General features: G+C 47.5%; 1 protein-coding gene across 6 annotated transcripts in view; it reads right to left on the bottom strand.

The window, feature by feature from the left end:
• CAMTA1 (calmodulin binding transcription activator 1) overlaps positions 1-19,911 on the bottom strand; it is a 330,817-nt gene that overhangs the window by 309,634 nt on the left and 1,272 nt on the right. For 5 of the 6 annotated variants that reach the window (XM_076356070.1, XM_076356072.1, XM_076356073.1 and 2 more), the window contains exon 2: positions 16,729-16,822. In XM_076356070.1, the coding sequence (XP_076212185.1) occupies positions 16,729-16,795 (67 nt within the window). In that variant the 5' untranslated portion in view covers positions 16,796-16,822. Of the gene's footprint in view, positions 1-1,848; positions 1,960-16,728; positions 16,823-19,911 lie in introns of those variants that run through there. The other variant, XM_076356075.1, reaches the window with a different exon arrangement.

Genomic DNA, 19,911 nt, shown 5'->3' with positions numbered 1-19,911 from the left:
CTTCAACGCAAATGAGAAAAGAATGAAGCCTGGCGTTTTCCAGACCACAGGAAAGACGGAACTAATGAATTTGGGAGCATCAAAGAGATTAATAAAAGATGAAGCTGACAACACTCATAATCACCGCTACCACTTAAAATTCACATTTTTGCAGAGCACTCAGCCTTCATCATGCTGGACAAGGTGCGGGCAAAAGGAAACCAAAGGTGGCCATGCCTGCAGAGGCTCTACAACTACTAAACTACAAGAAAGAACTGAAAAAAAAAGATATTCCCAAAGCACTTTGAGCAAAAATCCAGACGAAGAGGTGGGATAACAACCCTTGTATCCTAAGAAGGGGTTTCCCGGTAAAGAGTGCAAATGGGTTAAAAGTGAGGAAGTACGTTTACTATAGCAGATTAAGGAAAAAAACCCGTATTAGCCAGATTAAACAGTTATTCGAGATGCCCAACTACAACCAGATGAATTCATGAGGTAGTAGTAAATTTACCCAGTTTTAGTTATGCAACCGGTTAGTTGCGGGATGTAAACCATCCACCACCCTCTTCCCTCCCGCCCCTATAAAATGGAGGCCCTGACACCAGGTACCGGTTGTGTTGCGCAACACCACGCCAAGCGAGGCCGCGGCTGAGCGGCTCCGGCCGCCACGGCCCCCCGCGTTCCCCCAGTATTAAAGGGAAAGTTGGGGCGACGGCCGTCCCGGCGCGCGATCCCCCCGTCCGTGCCGAGCCGGCGGGCGTCCGGGGCCGGCGCAGCAGACGACGGCGGGGTCAGGAGTCGCCGCGAGCGCTTGCCGCCAGCCTGCTTAGACAAACTTCGGTTAAATAACAAAAAAACGTTAAATACGACGCGAACGGGCCCCGGGAAACCGCCTGCGCGGCTCCCGCCCCCCGCCAGCCCCGCTCCCCTTCCCGGCCTCGGCGCCGTGCTCCCGCCGGACGGCCCCGCCGGGGCCGGGGGGGGGAAGGCGGCCGCCGCGGGGCCGCGCACGGGCGGAGCAGCGCTACCCCCTTGCGGACACGCCGCGCCCCGGCTCCCCGCCGCGCCGGTAACTTTCGGCCGGAGTTGGGCGCCCCGGCTCCCCCCCCGCGCCGCGACCGCGCCGCCGGCGGGGGCGGGTGGGGCGGGCCGGGCCCTCCCCTCGCTCACCTCCGGGCCCGCCGCTCGCCGGGCGGCGCCGCTCCGCCCGCCCCAGCAGCGCCCACCCCCGGCCCGCCCGCTGCCCGGCGGCGCGGAGGCCCCGGTGCGGCGGGGCCGCGGACGAGGCCGCCCCGCTCGTGACGGACGGGCGCGCGCCCGCGAGGCACGTGCGCCGCCGCCGCCGCCGGGGGGGGGGGGTGGCGGGGGGGGGGGGGAAGGGGGGGCCGGCGGGGGCGGCGCGGCCCGGCCCGAGGCGACCCCCGGGCGGCGGCGGCGGCGGGGGGGCCCAGGCCGTCAGCGGCGAGCGGCGGCCCGGAGCCCCGCGCCGCGCCCTGCGCAGCCCCGCGCCGGCCGTGCCGCCGCAGCCTCCATGTTGGCGGCGGGCGGGCACGTGCCGGCGGGCGGCGGGAGGCGTGCCCGTGCCCCGGCCCGGCCCGGCCGCCGCGGCCCCGGCGCCACGCGGCCTGCCCGCCGCACATGGCCTGCCCGCCGCCCGCCGCCCCCCGCCCCGGCCCGGCCCCGCGGGGGCGCCCGCCGCCGCCAAACTTCGCGCCGCGCGGCCCGGCCCGGCCGCCGCCGCCCCGCGGCGGGGGCCGGGGCGGGGGGCGGCGCGGGAGGCCCGGCGCGCCGACAGCCCCGCGGCGGCGGTGGCGGGCAGGCCGGGCCCGGCCCGGCGCGGGGCGGGAGTCGGCCCGGCCGCGCTCTCACCTTCCGGCTTGTTTTCGGCAGCCATTTCCCCTCCGCGCGCCACATCCTCCTCCGCCTCCTCGCGACCGGGACCCAGGCGCGCGCCGCCTCCTCCCGCTGCCGCCGCCGCCGCCGCCGGGCCGGCCACCCCGCGCGCACGGCGCACACCCCGCGCCGCCCATTGGGGGAGCCGCCGCACTGACACCCGCGGCGGCCAATCGCGGCGGGCGGAGGGCGGGCGCCCGGAGGGGATGGGCGCGATGGACAGCGCGCCCCGCCAACCGGAGCGCGGCAGCGCTTCAGTGACACGCGCCGCAGCCAGTCAACGGCGGCGCCGGGAAGACGGAGAGGACGGGACGGGACGCTTTACTGACGGCCGCAGCGGCCACTCAGGAAGCGGCGCCGCGCAACTGACGGCCGCCAGAGCCAACCGCGCCGCGGAGGAAGCGGGACGCGCCGATTGACGCACGGCTCCGCCGACGCCGGCAGCCAACGAGGAGCGCCCCCCGCCAGAGTGACCGCGCGCGGGGCCAATGGGGCGGGCGAGCCGGGCGGCCGCCGGCGCCACCGCCCCCAGCCCTGTCCATTGGCTGCGGGAGGCCCCGGCGGGCGCACGCCCCCTCCGCGCCCTGTAACCCTAAACAAAGCCGCCGATTGGCGCGGCGGGCGGCCCGGCCGCCAATCCCCGCGCCCGCCCCGCCCCGCCCGCCCGCCGGGGGCAGCCCCGCAGCCCGCTCCGGCCCGGCCCGGCCCTTCCCGCCCTCCTCACGGCCCGGCCCGGCCCGGCCCCGCCCGGCAGCCGGGACGAACGGCGGGTCCGACTCCTCAGACGGCGGGGCGGGCGAGGGAGCGGCCCCCGTAACGCCCGGCCGCCCTCTTCCACAGCGGAGCGGGAGCCGCGCCACCCTTCCCCGGCAGCGAGCGGCCGAGCCGGTTCAGTTGGCCCCGGCGCTCTCGCGGGCCGGGCCGGGCCGGCCTCCCCAGCGGGCGGTCTCCCACTGCGCCGGTCCACAGCGCGCGGGCTTGCCGCCGGCCTTTGATACAAAGTTCCGCAGTTCCTAGGCTGCCCCGCAGCCCGCCGGGACCGCGGTAACGCCGACAGCTCCAGCCCGAGCGCGGGCCCGCTGCACCCGCCGCCTGCCGAGGCCGAGCCGGGGAGAAGCGGACGGGGGCCTGCGGCCGCGCCCGCCCGGTACTGCGAGTCGCCTCCACGGCTGGGCCGCGGCCGAGGGGCTCCCCAGTCACGGGCGGTCTGGCGCGCGGTTATTCGTCAAAGGCCTCAAGGGACACCGCACTGGAAAGGGAAGTTAGAAGCTGCGATTTTCCCTCAAGTGAGCAAACAAAACCTCAAGCCGAGACATTTGCAAGAACTGTTTTCTTAAAAGGGGGTATCTGGAAATGCAGCATTTTGTACCATCTTCTGATAACGTTAGTGCTGAACCCGCCTTTCCCCACGTGTTCTGATCAGACTGCCCACCTAGGATGATCCTCAACGCTGCTGGGGGGGAGCGCACACAGCCTGACCCTCTACCCCCCCTTTTTAAAATTACAAAGCGCCATGCTATTTAACTGACCTAAACGACAGCAGCAGGGCTGCAAAGGTTATTTCCCCCGCTTTTTCAAGACTGCTGAAAAGTCAAAGTTCTGTAGGCCCTCCTCCACAACCAGAGCACTTTGGGGTGGACAGCAGGATGCTTGGGGAGAAAAAGCTGTTCTCGGCACGGTACGCAGCCGACGAGGTGAGGATTTGTGACCTGCAAAGAGAACCCAGTTATTGTTGCCAATGAGATGTAGAAAGTCTGAGGGAGCCCTGCAGATCATACAGGAATGAGTCTGCGAGGAGCACTCACACATTCTATGAGAAAAAGGGTGACGGTTTGCAGCTGTACAGATCCCTCACGGCGTATACCACCTGGCCTGCAGCACGCCACCTCAGGATCGGGACGTCAAGGAGCTTTTGCTGTAGAGAGTCTCCTGCAAAACCAACGCTCCGTCCTTTGAAAAAGGGAAGGTGCCTTGGAAGAGTGATATATTATTTGCCTGGCCGACTTTTCTCCCCATCTCCGTCAAAGCTTGAAGAGTACTGGCACTTCTGCCTTCTCAAGCAGAGCTCCGTGTAACTGGACCACATCTAATGCCTGCACAATGCAAATGGAGATTGAAACGGTTGTTTCCTTTGATGTGCGTGACTAAACACACAAAAAGGATATTTTCCCTTAGATCCTCATGAGAGTGGAACTTCTTTAAGAAGACCTGTTGGCACGCTGGTTTTGCTAAGGACCGAAGCTATTTCCGAGCCAAGATGAAAGAGGAGTATGGTGTGATGGGTCTCTTCTAAGACAGAAGAAAGGAAAATTCCTTTTTCCTATTTTCAGTGGCTGCTAATCTCATGGAGCGTGAAAGGCACATTGATGAAGAGGCTCTAGAATGACAGGCTCACTCCCAACGGTCATAAAGCTATCTAGTATACTCTGTCCTATGAATACACGCAAATAATAATGCAGCTACAGGATCAGCTGAGATAATTGTTCCCTTCAGCTGTTCAAGATATGCTGGAAACTTTTCTAGTTGCCACACTGGCAAAGAGCTATCATTTTCTTGATGAGTTCTAGGGAATTCATGTCTCTCCTTGGATATTCTTCCGAAATGATCCGTACGCTTAGCAGAGACATGAGGTAGCTGTACAGTTGGTGCTCCTCACAGTTTGCATTATGGCAAAAACAGAATACTAGATTAAAATAGGTAACCCTCTGCACTTGAGATGGAAGTCAATTTCCTGATGCAAGTGTCAGATGTTTAGGTGACATCTTACCAAGACACAGAGGGCTAGCCCACCTTGAGCTCATTCCCAGTGCTCCACAGGGAGTGGCAGGTGCCAGTGCCTACCCCCTACAGACAGACCTGCCTTGCTATCTCTTCTTCAGCAAGAAATGGGCAACTGGCTTAGCCAAGCAGCATAGCCTGCAGTGCCTTCAGGGTGCCTATCCCACCCACTGCCTGTCTCCTCTGAACCAGCTTATCTCCTGGCATGTTGGGCTCCTGCCCAACACTAACCTCAGGCTGGTATTCAGAAGGGGCTCGAGCTTCCACTTGGATATTCAGGCAAGACTACGTAATGAAAAGGAGATGAGAGAAATGGTGGAGCTAACGCATCTCCTCCGAGTTACAAAGATTCTCACTCTGCTACCAAATACAATAATGTCGGAGAGCTATTCGGGTTCGGTTTTGCAGACACCGGTGCTTGTGGCTGAAATGCAAACAGGGACCCAGGCCGCTCCCAAGTTCGTAGATGGCAACTGTTGCCACAAACAGTCTTTCCGTTCTTTTCAGGGAGATGAGCACAAACGTTTATTTCGGTCATAGCCCTCGCTGCATTATTCACCTACATACTCTTGAGAACAAATAACCATAAGGTACTCCACATGGGGTTAGACCTTGAGATCACCGGGAAACATGATTAAATGCAAAATCAGCTACATGTGTGCATGACAGTGTCCATCTCTTTCTTCTCTCCAAAGCTCAAGTAGTTCCTTATGTGCTTCTATGGCTCATTAGAGTAATGAGGTCCATGTGGTCTGATTGACAAGGTTGTTTAGGACACCAGCTGCCTCCTCTCAGCCGTTACAGTCTGGGGAAGGAGGAACTTCCACCGAACTGGTTGGCAATAGCTCCACTTCCAGAACTAACACAACCTACCTTGGCTCTACAGTAGTGTGTGACCTGCGCCGTGAAGTGTCTTCAGGAGCACCACCTGGCTTTCTAGATCCTTCCCGGTCCGTAAAGACGATGAGAATTTGTGTAGATGAGGACAAATAAGGCATTTTTAAGGGGTTATTGAAGTAGTGTATAAACTCTGCTACATACGGCTAATGAACTCATTCTCTTCCCCAACAGAAGCTTTTCTACCAGTAGAAAAAAACCCTAATAAACTGAATCTTATATACCTGAATCCATACATAATTTTAACAGTAGCATATAGGTTATTACAGCAATGTGATCTATGTAATATTACGGATGCTATTTGAACATGGATTTTTCATCAAACATGCCAAAAGTCCCAAATATTTTCATTTAATTCCTTGTGCAATAAAATGATAAGAAAGAAGCCATGTGAACTGAAGTGCTGCTGGCATCTTTCAAGTTTCCCAGCTCCTCATTGTTGAAAAATCAAAGGTCTAATTGCTATTAAGGCACAGAGGTACTGAACAGCAGAAGATGCTGTGCACGTATGGTACGGGATAAACTGACTCGGTCTTACCTTTCTAGGGGCACAAACACAGAGCTACCTCCAGTTGATAAGCAGCAAGAAAGTAAGTGTGCCAGGAGTGTTTGCAGTCTCAATCATGAATAACTTTTAACAGCAGGCTGATAAAAGCTGCTGCTATTCTGATGTCCAGCGTTTGGGGATTTTTTTGTTAAGAGGGAGGTGAAATACGAAGTTCTTTAAAAAAAAATCTTCATTGTCATTCCATGGCAGATGTGGGTCTGGCTTGGTTAATTGGGTTAATGTGATGATTTGGCATGCTTAGTTATATGCAGAAGTAAAACTGTAAAGAATATATTCAAATATCCTGTTATGGATATTCAGCAAATTATACATCCACCGTTGCTATGGCAAGCATCAAAAAGCAAAACAATTCAGACAGTTTTAATAGCTATAATGACAATGTTGGAACCCCATTTCTTTCAAATTGTTTGCACAAAGTTACTCCATGATTTAGAAGCAAGGAATGCCAAGTGTTTTTACAAAAATACTCTTGAAAGCGTGAATAGACATGCTTAAAAAAAAAACCCTCACAATGATAGAAATGAAATGGTTTTGCTCTTTCCTCTCTCCACTTACAGAATCAAAAGCTACTTCTTCTAGAAATAAACCCAAGACTTAACCAAGTCAATGTGTATGTGTAAATCCACCATTACTTCATAATACTTCACTGCATTTGTGAAGTATAATTGCCAATTCCCAAGTTCATCAAAACCAGGTAAATATCCCAAAACATGCATTTCTTCAGAAAGGTTCTCCAGAGAAGTACACTCTGTTTAGTGCTCTGCCATCCAAATAACTTGCCCAAAATGATGTGTGGAAGTTGAAGAAGAATATACATTACCAGAAACTAAAAGATACTGGGTTACACTCGGAAGGGATGAAACTGTGTACTACCCTAGCAGGAGGCTGAACTCGGTCGTCTTCAGTCTTCTGGGGTTCGGATACATTCTTCTCCCCGTTCCTTCTGCAGCTCTGAGCCCATTTATTTCCCTCAGAAATACAAACACTACATTCAAATAATCTCTAGTAAAACTCTGTTGGCTATAGGGAATTCACACCAGACTAAACCGAAGCATAACTCCAGAGCCTAAGCCATTTTAATGGACCCTGGAGGAAAGATGTTTTTGCTGTGCAAAGCCTCATAAAGGTTTTGTAGATATTTAAGCCAGCAGCCTCAACACTAAACACAGTATTTACCTGTCAAACCAAGAACAAGGGCAAAAATGCTTTGTTCCTCTGCACTGGCACCGAGTCCAGAAGGGAAACAAGTGGCTGCCTGTGGGGGCTGCAGTGCTGGAGCCCCATTTATTCTGGTACAACTTCAAACTGACTTACATGGGTACCAACCTCCAGCATATTGCTGCAGCCAGCAATGCCAGGGGAGAACGCCTGCCACGCTGTGCACTATGGCATGCTGCCTCTGCCACAAGCCCCGATGTTGCTTCCTCTGCGGTCCTTAGTCCTTTATTTCCCTACGAGAACAGGCCAGGTTCTGTCTTCACTTCGGTTCGTGCTCCAAGCACCCTGGTGGCACTAAGAAAATAACAATTATTTTGCTCTAATATACACTCATAAGCCAGTCAGAGGAGAAAAAACTGAAATATGAGGTAAATTAAAGCTTCCAACTAAGGCGATTTACCAGTAAGTCACCATAAAATTCAGATAATTTGTTTTTTCAGTTCTGCAGCAACTTTCTCCAATTCGTTTGGATTAGCTATTAGAAATTACGCCTCAAAAATTAAAGAAAATGTCTGCTGACCATTATATCAAATTCTAATTTTAGCCAGAAAAAAAGAATAATTAGGCTGTGATTTACTCTGGTAGTCAACTTACGTTAACAATTTCCCCCCCCCGTTTATGTAATTCTGGCAAAATCAAATAATATATACAATGCTCATAAATGCTGGGCTAGATTTAGTAAAGACAATTTCCTCCAGTATATTCAAGACATTTCTCTTTGCTTTCTGTTATAAGACAATCAAGTTATTTAGTTTAAGGAGATAATATGATTGTCATCCATGGTAGCCTCACTTACAATTTTAGTGCAGTCTTCAATAAGGTACATGGAAGGATTTTTTTTTTTTTTTAATTTTTTTTTTTTTTTTAAGCTGTTATCGTCCTGTAACAAGCTGCGTAGCCTGGCTGTTGCTCTCTGGAAATGTCTTCCCCCCCATCCTAACCCCTCTCCCCTGCTAGTGTGCAAAACTGCACTTACTGCTTAAGAAGCAAGAAGAAAGTACAAATGCTACGAACAATCAGTAATGCAAGCTATCGTGCACAATGTTGGTACGTAGCTGGCCCTGTTCTGGGCAGTGGATGAACAGCTCCCAGCTCGGGACTGGTCAGGAAATGCTGCTCGACAAAGGTGGCAGCGCCAGCTCGTTGAATCCCAGCCGACAGCGTGCGCAGAAACCCATACAGTAACCTATAGAGTAACCTATATTACTTGAGGAAAAGGCCATTTTCCATAATTCTTATTTTCCCCTCAACATGTACAAGATAGCATAAGCTTCAGGTTAGTTTGATATCAGATCTCTAGCGATAGTTGAAGCAAATAATAATGGGAAAGTATGTTTAAGTCTAAGATCCCTAAAGGTATGCTCCCAAATTTCTGTTCCTACTTTTAAACAAATGTCTTTTCCAGGATACTTAACTCCTCTGAAATTGGACTGCTGTCCATATTAACTGAATAAATATGGATCTAGGAGCCAAACTGTAGTCAGTAAGGTATGAAAATGTCAGCCTCAGGCACTGAATACAGAAGAGTGAGTAATGGAAGATGACGACGGAAGAACAAAAGGAGAACCTGAGGAAGAGAAATTGATGATGGTAACAGAGGCAGAAGGTGTTCAAAGCCACATAGATTCAGGAACTGCAAGCCAGAGGCAAAGTCAAATTTAACTGAGTCAGCCTGCTCCTGAGGAACTTCTGATGACAGCACCACCCAGGCTCTGCCCTCGGCCCAAAAACCTGTCCTGGAGTTACCAAACCAAGTCTTCATTCATACACTCCTGTGATTTATTCTGTGTACACGTAACATGGAAGCATTGCTAACAAACAATAGAGCACTCGCGCTTTCAATTAAAAAGCGTTATTGTTGAAATCATTATCTCAAATCTTTAAAGGACTCCACTGTGACTGGGTTCTGCCATGCTACAAATTTACAATGAGAAGGAACTTCCCAGACTTTTTTCATCATTATTTATGAATAGATAAACCAAATGGAAGTATAATTCCAGTATCACAAACTAGAATCAATTGTGATTTGCTTACAGTGGTACTATGGCAGTGCAGCTACTCAAATTATCTCATGTGTCTGTCCGATGCCTTATTACACAAAACCTTTCTTCTCTGTCATCAAGGATACGCAGTAGTTCTTATAAACAAAAATTATTGTTTTAGTATTTTCTCATTAGTTTTAGCTATAGAGCAGAGTTTTCTTTCTAGATTTGCCTAAACCTTGTCTAACCATTAAAACAATTCTTTCCCATATGACCCACAAGAGTTGCACAGAAGGAGAAATATATACAAACAGTATATGCAGAAAAGATGCAGAAATAGCTAGTCTTTACTTAGATGGTTTCCTTTGCGAGTTCTTGACTTTCCCTTGAACTTCCTCCCCTGAAGGACTGGAACAGCAATACTTCTTTTTCCTGAAGTGGAGTACATCAGTTCCTACGCTCTCAGTAGCAGAGTGAAAATTAAGATGTAAAGGAGTAAAGAATGCAGAACCCCCCTATTATTCAACAACAATACAATTTGCTGCCGATCTTCAGTTGCCTAGACAGGCACGTCAATTATTTATAGAACCCAGAGTGTTAAATATTAAGTATTTCAGCCTGGGACAGCATGAAGGTAAAACCAGGAACGTGATCCTGTCAGAACTGCAGAATTGTAGGCAAGGACAGAATATCCCCACACAGATTACCCTTTTTATTGAACTATAAATTGAAAAAGGTCCTTACAAAGTGTCACTTTCGATGTTAAGTGATATGCATTCTCTTTTTTTGACAGCATCAGTCTATATTTAATGTTTCTCTAAAGGGCTATTTCTGCCAGGGAAACGATGCACAATATCTTCCAAAAACATAAGTTAGCATAACCTCATCTGAATATTTACATGAAGTCCACAACCTTCTCTTTATCTGTGCTTACATCTATGAACAGCCCATCACGCACATTTTAAAATTTACTCCAAATGACCACAACTGCCATTCTCACGGTGCTGAAAAGACCTCGCCATGCAACACTGCGCAACACTATAGCACCGCCCAAGGATTAGATACGTACTACCAACTCACCTATAGTAACCACAAAATGCAGCTTAAAATAACTTCCACTGACTCCTTAGAGTGGGAGATGCATTCAAAATTACCAAGCGCTCCTAAAGAAAAGAATTATGCGTAACATTACTTCTTTCTAGCTGGTAAGAGAATTATTAATATTGGAATTAGCTTTTATACTTGGAATGATGTCTTTCAACTTCGATCTCTGATTAAACAGTAAAACCTGTGACCTAGTGTTGTACAACGTCAATTTTTATAACACCTCTTACTGCCTAAAAAAAATTAAGTAGTTTTATAATAGTATTAAAACTAGAAGTTAATTCTTCCGTAGGATTACCGATTGATCAAAATCAACTAGAAGTATAAAAAGTAAACATCTTAGTTGCAGAAATTAGTATGGGATCAATGGAAGTGGGCAGTCACCTGGATGACAAGCCTGAAGAGCACATTTCAGAAATGGATCTACAAGGTCTGCCTGTGAATTTAAGTGCTGATTAGGAGTATAATCTAAGGACTGCACTTACTTCTGGTGTATTTGGCATTAAGCCCTTACAGTTAAGGTGAAAGCGTGGGGCATGAAATTATGTCCCTAACCTCAAGCACCCATCACAATCCAAACAATTATGTTTTGCACGAACGATACAAAGGTGTAAGTGCCAGTAATGGAATCGGCTCACTACAACGGCCAGTGTTATGTGACACAATCGTGTCAGCACAGAGACCTCCAGTTACGCAGAGTAACCACAAAGTTTCAGGTATGAAATCAGAAAGAACGTAAAGGCTTGCTTTTAACAAATGGCTTATTGTCTATAATAATCCCGGAACTTTGGAAATAAAATACTTCCCACCTCATTTGTTTGCTCAGAAAACATTTCTTCCTTTCTTGTGCCATTTAAGACGCGAGAGGCAAAAGGCCTCTGTGTATGTATCGTCATTACTGGGAAGCTCCTTGCAACGTGGAATCCCGCACAGCTCTGTCCTGCTCCCTTCCTCACATAGGAGACACACTCTCTCATTAAGGGAGGTGCTGAATCGCTGAAGTTCTTCATGCCAGCAATGCATGAACATGTGGTTTACACCTCTCTCCCACTGAGATTTAAACCTCTCACATCTGAGAAGTTTAAATCCAGTATCATTAGCCAGCTGACTGGACACCCAGGAAAAACGAGCACAGGGTGAGAAGCACCCACTTCAAGTTCAAGCCAGGTCAGATAGCAGTTACAGTGGTTAGGAAGGTGAACGCTCCAAGGCGTACACTCGGCACGTAAAGATACCTTCTTAAAACAAGAACTGCAACTCAGGTCCGTTTTGAACTCGAGTGTTTTCAGACACCTGACTCAAACTGCCCTTCCCCTCTGTAAGCAGTCTTTCCTCTTGTACGTGGATCATGCAGCCTGGGATTCTCGACCTGCTGAAACCAGTACATACACATCAGATTGGCTGCTCTTAGAAGACAGGGCAAGCTACATCTGTTAGCCTGTTCCTCTAATGATGGCAGCTACGGAGTAGTACTAACGCTACACAAACAGCCCAGAGCCAGCTGCGTGGCTTGCTTATGTTCAGGGAGAGGCTTAAACAGCAAAACCAAGATGGTTTTAGCAGCATGTAGCAGTTATTTGGAAACAACCTATGCAAACTGCACACGGTGGAAGGCCTGTTGAAAGCACCAGGTTAGAAACCACCTCACCACCAAAGACTTCAAGACGGACTGAGAAAGACAGAGCTCTCTCCTTTGCTGAGAGTCTAGGAACTGCAGCTGAACACCACCTCCACACTTGAACTGTCAGTCCTTTGGGCCACATGACATGCCGACAAGCGCTGCAAGTCTTTCATTTCAAGAACATACATAATTTTACCCCAATTCTTTACCTTGGAGTCACACAGATAGCATATTTGACTTTTTACATGGTGCAAGCCCTAAAATGCATAAGAGAAAGGTTACACCGCTGTACAGACTGAAAAGAGTTTAATTAATACCAAAGCGTTCACTTCTTTGGGAAAATGAGGCGCACGACAGTCTCGTGCTTACTGAACTAGACTCTTAGAGCCACTGTACCTCAATCAATGACAGTTTTTTTTCCCTGAGGGATTTTCGTTCACAGTGGCCAGGTAGGTACTACCAATAAAAATAAGTTTTCTACAGGCAACAATGATTAAGAAATGCTCAAAATACTGTTCATCCTTCACCAGGAATAACTGATGTAATGGCATTCAAAGAAAAATATCCCAGATCACGATGGGGACTTCTCAGCATTTTCCTCCTTGTGCACTGACTCTACAAAAGCCCTTATTTACTAAACTATTACAAACAACTCATTAGCCACACTAATCCCATAAAGCGAGCAGTGCATTAGTGGTAGGTATCCACCATCTACTATGAGAGAAGCTACGCTGTCTGTCTCTAAAAATACCTTGTTTATTTTATGCCAGTCAGTTGCCAGCTTTTATTCAAAAAGGGCGAATTTTTACTTAAGACGAGTATCATTGGAAGCAGACGAATTATGTGGCAGATATTAATATACTCATCATAACTTCCACAGAATCAAAATTTCAACTTATATTCTCAGTAGCGATACTGAAAGTTTATTTGCACAAAAGGTGCTTGTATGGTTCATAGCAAGTTTGTTAAAAGCAAGCATCTGGATTAAAACACCCAAAGTTACAGTGAAAGGTTGTCCATGGCTCATCTGAGGAACTAACCTGTACTAGTCAAAAACGTCGGCAATTTCTTGGGGGGAAAAAACCCAAAACAAACCCCCAAAAACCCCACAAACAAAACCAGAAAACCTTGAGCCCTACCTTCTAGTAACAACAACTGTAGTAACAGCCTCTGATACGCAATATGGTCTTACTAAAATGCATTGATGAGTCCATGAAATATTCTATGCCAAATCAAATATTTCAAAGATGGAGGAATTCTAACTGCATCTCCTTGAACTGCCTTGCCTCTGACATTGTGGGCTAGATCTTCAACTACAACGACTAAGAAATTTTGTCTGATAAACCACTTCCAGAAAAGGAATAATGCTGAACTTTAAGATCAAAGTATACAAGTGAGTGATTCACCTTCCTTTCTTGTACGCTTGCAAGACATAGGCTAAACACGAACATAACATTAGGTCCTTTGAAAAGTTCCACCTGCGTTTGAGTAAGAGAATTTGCATCAAGTGGTAAGGTGAGGCTACACAACCCTGAACAACTGGATGCCACTCTCTCTCAGATGAGCATCCTCCTTTACTAGCTCGAGAGCTTTGTCTATCAGACCATATCACCTGAATGACTAACAGTACGCTAACTTCCACTGCTGCCATCTCTCACTAACTCCAGCAAGCTAAAGCGTTAGCAGGACAGCAAGCAAAATAGAATACTTATTTCCCAGTGCTCCCCTGCAATTGAAAACCTGAACGCTGACAAGACTGAGGGAGAAAGCCAAAGAAACATAAGCTAGTCTAGTAGGCGACTGTCTAACCTCAGGGTCATATAAAATACCACGTGCTGGAAGAAAGAAGAAACAGTGAGGAGTTGGCAACATCGAAAGCACAACGCCTGCAGAAGTGATTACGCTGATGCCAAATCTGGTCCTATCTGAGCTTTCCAGCCACTGCTGAGTTGACAGCACGTGCTGTGATGCCGAGCTGGCAGAGGCGATGCTGAGGACAGCTAGTGGCCACTAGCCACCTTAAAGCAATAGCACCACGCGTCTTCCCTGAGCTAACGTTTGGTGGCATGAATAGTAAAATAACATGTATATAGTGCTCTTTGTCAAAACTGCAGCAAATAGTGAAAAACAACTCCCCGTTCTCTGTTTTGCCCAGCCTGCTGTGATGCCGGACTCACAGGGTGCTGTGGTCCACCACTGAGCCGCACTGGCCGGGCTCCAGGGCCCCGAACAGCAAGCGGGAAGAACAGGGAACAGCTACACGTCCTGGCTCTGGGGAACTGGCACAACCGTAAGGACACAGCTCCTTGCCAACACTGACCGTACTCCAATTTTAGCAGACTTAAAGCTTTCCAGATTGATGGTGAAGAATTTCGAAACTCAAAGAGCATAACAGATTTGCATCCGAGTCTATGGAAATAGCTGAATAATACACCAACAGCCTTAACATACACATATGCAGAAAAAGAATGAACAAAACTATCAGATCTTCCAAAATACGGATTGATAACAGCAGAAATTTGCTAATTACTATTTTAAGTATGCCTGAATTCTCAGCTCTGGTGTTATTAAACTAAAAATTATATCATCATATATTTTAACTATGATAGCTTATGCAAGTTATGACCATTTCAAAAAACCAATCTGTATTTCATACAACATTTCAAACATGGTTACATTTCCCAAATGACATAGGACAAATTACTACTTTTTCACCAAAAGAGTTGAATCCTGTGTTGTTCTTCCCCTGTGACATCATGTGGCCTAAACATAACAAGGATTTTAGGACATCCTGTAGCATCCAGAGCAGCTCCTTATCATGGCAACAATGGGAAAGTATTTTACCAAATAGAGGCAAAATTAAACCGCAGAATTGAGCCCAAATAATATTCTCACTGACATAGTAGGAGAAGTCATTGACTCCTCCTCAGAGAACTATTCTACTGGAGGTAAGTTGGAGGCTGATTTTGGAGAGAGAAGAGCTGGTAGGGAATATAGGTTCCCAGCCTCCAGCCACCAACACTGAATGAAATCCAGAGGGCTGTCCATGGAAAATGGTATCTGTAATTCCTATATGTTTCTCATCTTCAAAGTGTAAAAGGTTGGCTTTCTGGCAAGCTCTACATGTTCTGAAAACAGCTTCTGACAGAGGAAAGCGATGCCCTAATGCAGGCCTGTCCCCATGACAGGCTCTTTATGCACTTGGCTGAAAGGATCCAAAGACACCGAGTGAGCTGGTTTAAGCTATACTACTGCAGGAAACGCACTTTAGTGCGAACCAACGAGGTGCCAAGGTCAACAGAAAGCCAGCATCTCCCTTCCCAGACACCCGGTGCGCATACAGAATTGCTAGATTTTTCAGAAGATTTCTTAGCAGTATGAAGCCTGAAGAAATAACTTCTGACACTGTCAAAACTGCACTAATGATCTTCAGGAAAGTCTGTGTTGTTAGCACATTCAAAAGCCTTAACCCTGCCCTGCACAATGGTCTGTTTGACAGACCATGTCTTGATCAGAAACAGTTTAAGCACATAAAAATTACAACTGGCACCAATACCTAAACTATAGCAAATTCCTCCCCGAATGTTGTTCTGAAGACGACACTTCCAGCAGAACAGAACTGTTACTTTTATATCTCTCTCTCTCTCAACCATTCACACCTCATCCTGCTTCTCTTACTGGCAAGATCTCCTGTTTGCCACAGAAAAGCCCTTCTGTCCCATACACTGGCTGCCAGAAAAAGCTGAGAGGCAGGGGGCAACATGCAGATAATTACTACAAACCTGGAACATTTTCAAGGAGAATGTTTGCTTTTGACTTTTGGGGGATTAAAGTCAGTCTTACATAAACAAGCATGAAAATATCCCAAGGAGAGCTACGTTACTAATGAAGATTTTCTTGCTTGTCAGTTGCTTCAGCCACTTCTGCTGCCATTGGAGGAGTGTAACGAAGGCCCTTCTACTGCATGGCTCTCTGCAGGTGTGATTAAATCTGCCTCTTACTTCCCAAAGTCCCCAAGTGGACTATCACGCCTCAGTTACAGAGATAATTTCTCAGAATGAAAGAGCCAATAAGAAGTGATTCCTTTGGGCATTTCAACAGCATTAACACAAAATGCAGTAAAAAGCATCAGAGTGGCAGAAAGCAATTTAGTCCTCGTGGAGACAACCTGTTTGCAACGCATTCCAAACATTTTAACTGTGTGTATCTGCCCGGGTTTAAGTCAGAAAACAGTATAGGCAATGGCTGCACTGAACCGTCACTTCAGGAGAATGGCACTGGCTGCAAATTAACTGGTTGAGTTCATCTCTTATTTCTCTTTTTGTTCTCATCACAAAACATGGCAGCAGACAACCCGGTATGATGGCTAGACTAATTTGGCGGCGTGAGCTGCAGGTCGGGATGAGACAGCTGCTGAACCTTCAAGCGTGTGCATGCAAGGACACATTCAAAAGTACAAGTCTCGCAGGGGTTTTAGGTACAGACAATGCAGCTTTGGGGAAGACCTAAGCATAGAAAGAGTAGGTCAGGAGTGAGGGGCGTCACTGGGACTTCATGCAAAATGGAGGAGGAGGGAATTCAGAAGACTCGGCTATGGTTTGAGGGGGTGTGCCATTTGCCTCATGAGGGAAGGTAACACATGAAGTCCCGCAGGCTCCAAAATGCACTCAATTAGCTGTTCCTTTTACCTTTTTGTTCTACCCAGCATTTCTTCAAGAGCACTGTCATCTCTGGCTTTGGCATCCTACTCATCATCTATGAATTCATGTTGCCGTTTCCTCCCTGAAAGGAAAAAGTCCCATAGTCAGTCATTTACTACACAGAGGAAAGGACAAATTTGACAGAGTATTTTTGAACTTTGACAGAATTCAAAGACCATTGCTCCTTGAGCAGACAGCACTGCAAGTTGTGTTCTCTGCTATGGTGTCGTTCATCTGAAATCAATCAGCCTGTGTTGACTCTAGAAACTTACCCCGAATTTACCTGTAAGCAGCTGAAAAGCTGTCAGTATCTCAGACCTGCCTGGAAAGAAAGAGCAGGGCAACGACTCACCCAGAGTAAAAAAATTCCCAGCAACAACAAGAGAGATTTGTGCCAAGCAAATATCTTTATTTTATTTTAAAACATCCTGAAAGCGTTAATCTATATGAAAAAGAAGCAATACAACACTGACAAAGCACTCTTAACATTAGGGAAGCCTTCATTTCATCTCATGTGAGCCAAATTAAAAATAAAACTGAACGCAAGTGTACAAAGCGGAGACAAAAAAATCAATTTTCTCAAAGAGATAACATGAGGGACTCCCACAGGGGCTGGCAAATTCTGGAAGAGAGAAAGAGATTATATTTTATGGGAAGAGATTCAATAACCATTCTTCTCCCATAAAGCTAGCGATGGAGGATTGTCACTGCTCCATAGACACACTGTGCAGATTTCAGGACAACAGTAACAGAAAATCAATAGCATCTTTTACACGTGAAAAGACATTATCTCTATGGACTCCTAATACTAACAAATGGGACCAAAGACAACCTTTCCTAAAACTTAGTGGTCAGCATTAATCTGGCTGATAAGAGAGGGGCAGTATGCTAGTCTACATCCTTGGAATTTTTTTATTTTTTTTTTTTTTTAAGAAATAACTCTGCTCAGAGCTTCACCCTCCACTGAAGCCAAAGAGCCCCCAGATGACACTACATTAAAAGTCTAACAATGTTGAACCCTGGCGCTGTCACTCGAAAGCCCCGTTGGCATACATTTCCTCTCTGGCTGATGGCTGTAATCATTAGGAGGTAGGAGCTTTATCAGGTGGTAATTTGACAGCTTTGACAAGCTCGGCTGAATTTATGTCACTTTCTAGTTTTTCCCTCCATTGAGCTGAGATGGAACTAAAGTTAATATTAGCAAAAACACTTTGTGCGGGGGCAATTTTCCAGCGATGACTACATGATTCCAGTTACTAAGAAAATCTGCTAAACAAGGCCTCCTCACAGTCACTTGCCACTCTCACCAGACTAGGGAAGATGGTTCCCCATCCAGCCCACCAGCTTAGATGAAAGATTCAGTAGGTAGAAGGTATCTCTGGTATCTCTGGCTCTAAAGCAGCAGAAATGAATCAATTCTGGAAGGCCTCTGCACCTTGTAGAGGAGTCACTAGCATCCCAAAGAAACACAAGCACAAATGTTTCCCTTAGCTCAAAAAAATAACTTTTAGCTCCAAACCCAATTTTCATTCAGCTTGCTGCCCCTGTTTTCACCACGTAGCACTGTTCACTGGTGCCTAAGCTCGGAAACGCTGGCACTTCAGACGCACCCTTCCAACACGTCCAGATAGACTGCACAAGTCCTCCTGCAGGACCCTCCTGAAAACCCTTTCAAGCACATTCCGCTACCCACTGCTGACCCAGACAAGCACCTAACCCAAGCTTATGAACTTGACACCTTAAGCTAGGAATGGTGATGTTTAGGATCATCGCGCTCAACTCCCTTTCTAAGTGCGGGCTCCATGTCTTTTAAACAGAGCACATAGTTTCTTTTCTGTCTATAAAAAAATCTAGGACATTAAAGCTTAGGAAAAAAAAACAAGTAACAATGAGAGTTTCTTATATTTCCATGGATCATATGGTCCACTCTGAGAAGGAACCCAACCAATTACATCTGAGGAGGAGAGGTACCGGTAGATTGTGACCTCTAGAAAATGCCAGAGCTGTATCAGGACACTAGTAAGGCTACTCACAGTTTACAAAAGGAGCACGCTACACACACGGGAGCAGAAGCCGCAGCATCACGTGTCTGACACAGCACACGGGCCGGCTAAACCCAGGATCTGACTCCTGGGGTCTGCTTCTCTCATCGCAAAGATCGCATCCCACACAGCACCACGATGTTTTCTTGTGCGGTGTCAGGAATCTGCGAGTAGTGACGTGGGCAAGAGGAACACTGCACCCTGAACCAAAACTTGGCAAGTCAGTAAAGCACAAACAAGTACTTTTCTTTTTTTCTCTCCCCACCCCTCCCCCCCCCAATTGCTTTTTGCCATAGATGTTACATTTCCTCTGTTATAATTTAGGGTTTTAAAGAGCTATCTCCACATGCTTAGAAAGCACAGTTCATATTTAGCTCCCTAAAGTCATATTTCTCTCCTCCTGTATTTCCCTGCCAAGATGTGACATCTGTGGACTGTTCCCAAAAAATTCCCCTGAATCATCTGTGATGCATGCGAAACAGTGGCCAGAGCTGGCAACGAGCAGCTGCTGTGTCTTTTAGGAAAGTGTTAGATCAATCTGGTAAGGTGAAGGAATCCCAGTAACTCTGCCACTAACATCCCCGAGGACCACACAACTCCCGAATCACGTTAGAAAAAGAGCACACTTATGACAGGACCAAAATCCATGGGAAACAGCATTGCCACGGCAACTGACAGCCTCAGAACTAAAGTCTTCTTTGCATTTTTGCACAGGCTCAATGACTCCTAAACCACGTGGAAAAAAATTTGTCTAGCAGGTCGGTTCATTCAGGAAAAGCATGCTGCCAGGTGATTCCCTGTAAAACAGACCCATTTCTACATGGTTTCTCAGAAAGCAAGCCTTTGTGGACCTCTTGTTCCAAGCACTGCATCTCACTTACTACGAGCACAGAGGAACTTCTATAACACAATCAATACTTCCTTGTTAACTACCCTTGGATCAGAAAAAACTTATTAAATATTAAAACATTCCTGTTTTCAAACAAAAGTTATGTGAAGATAAAATCCAAAACAGATTAGCTGAGCTCTGGAACGGGAAAACACAGTTTCAGCTTCACACTAGACTGTATTGGTGTTAGTGAGCGGTCTTTCAAAAGCTCCTCTTTGAAGACAGCAGTACTCTAAAATC

This window comes from Aptenodytes patagonicus, chromosome 19 (assembly GCF_965638725.1).
Source record: "Aptenodytes patagonicus chromosome 19, bAptPat1.pri.cur, whole genome shotgun sequence".
NCBI lineage: Eukaryota > Metazoa > Chordata > Aves > Sphenisciformes > Spheniscidae > Aptenodytes > Aptenodytes patagonicus.
The sequence above is the reverse complement of the archived record's forward strand: the minus strand, read 5'-3'. Positions and strand labels throughout refer to the sequence as shown.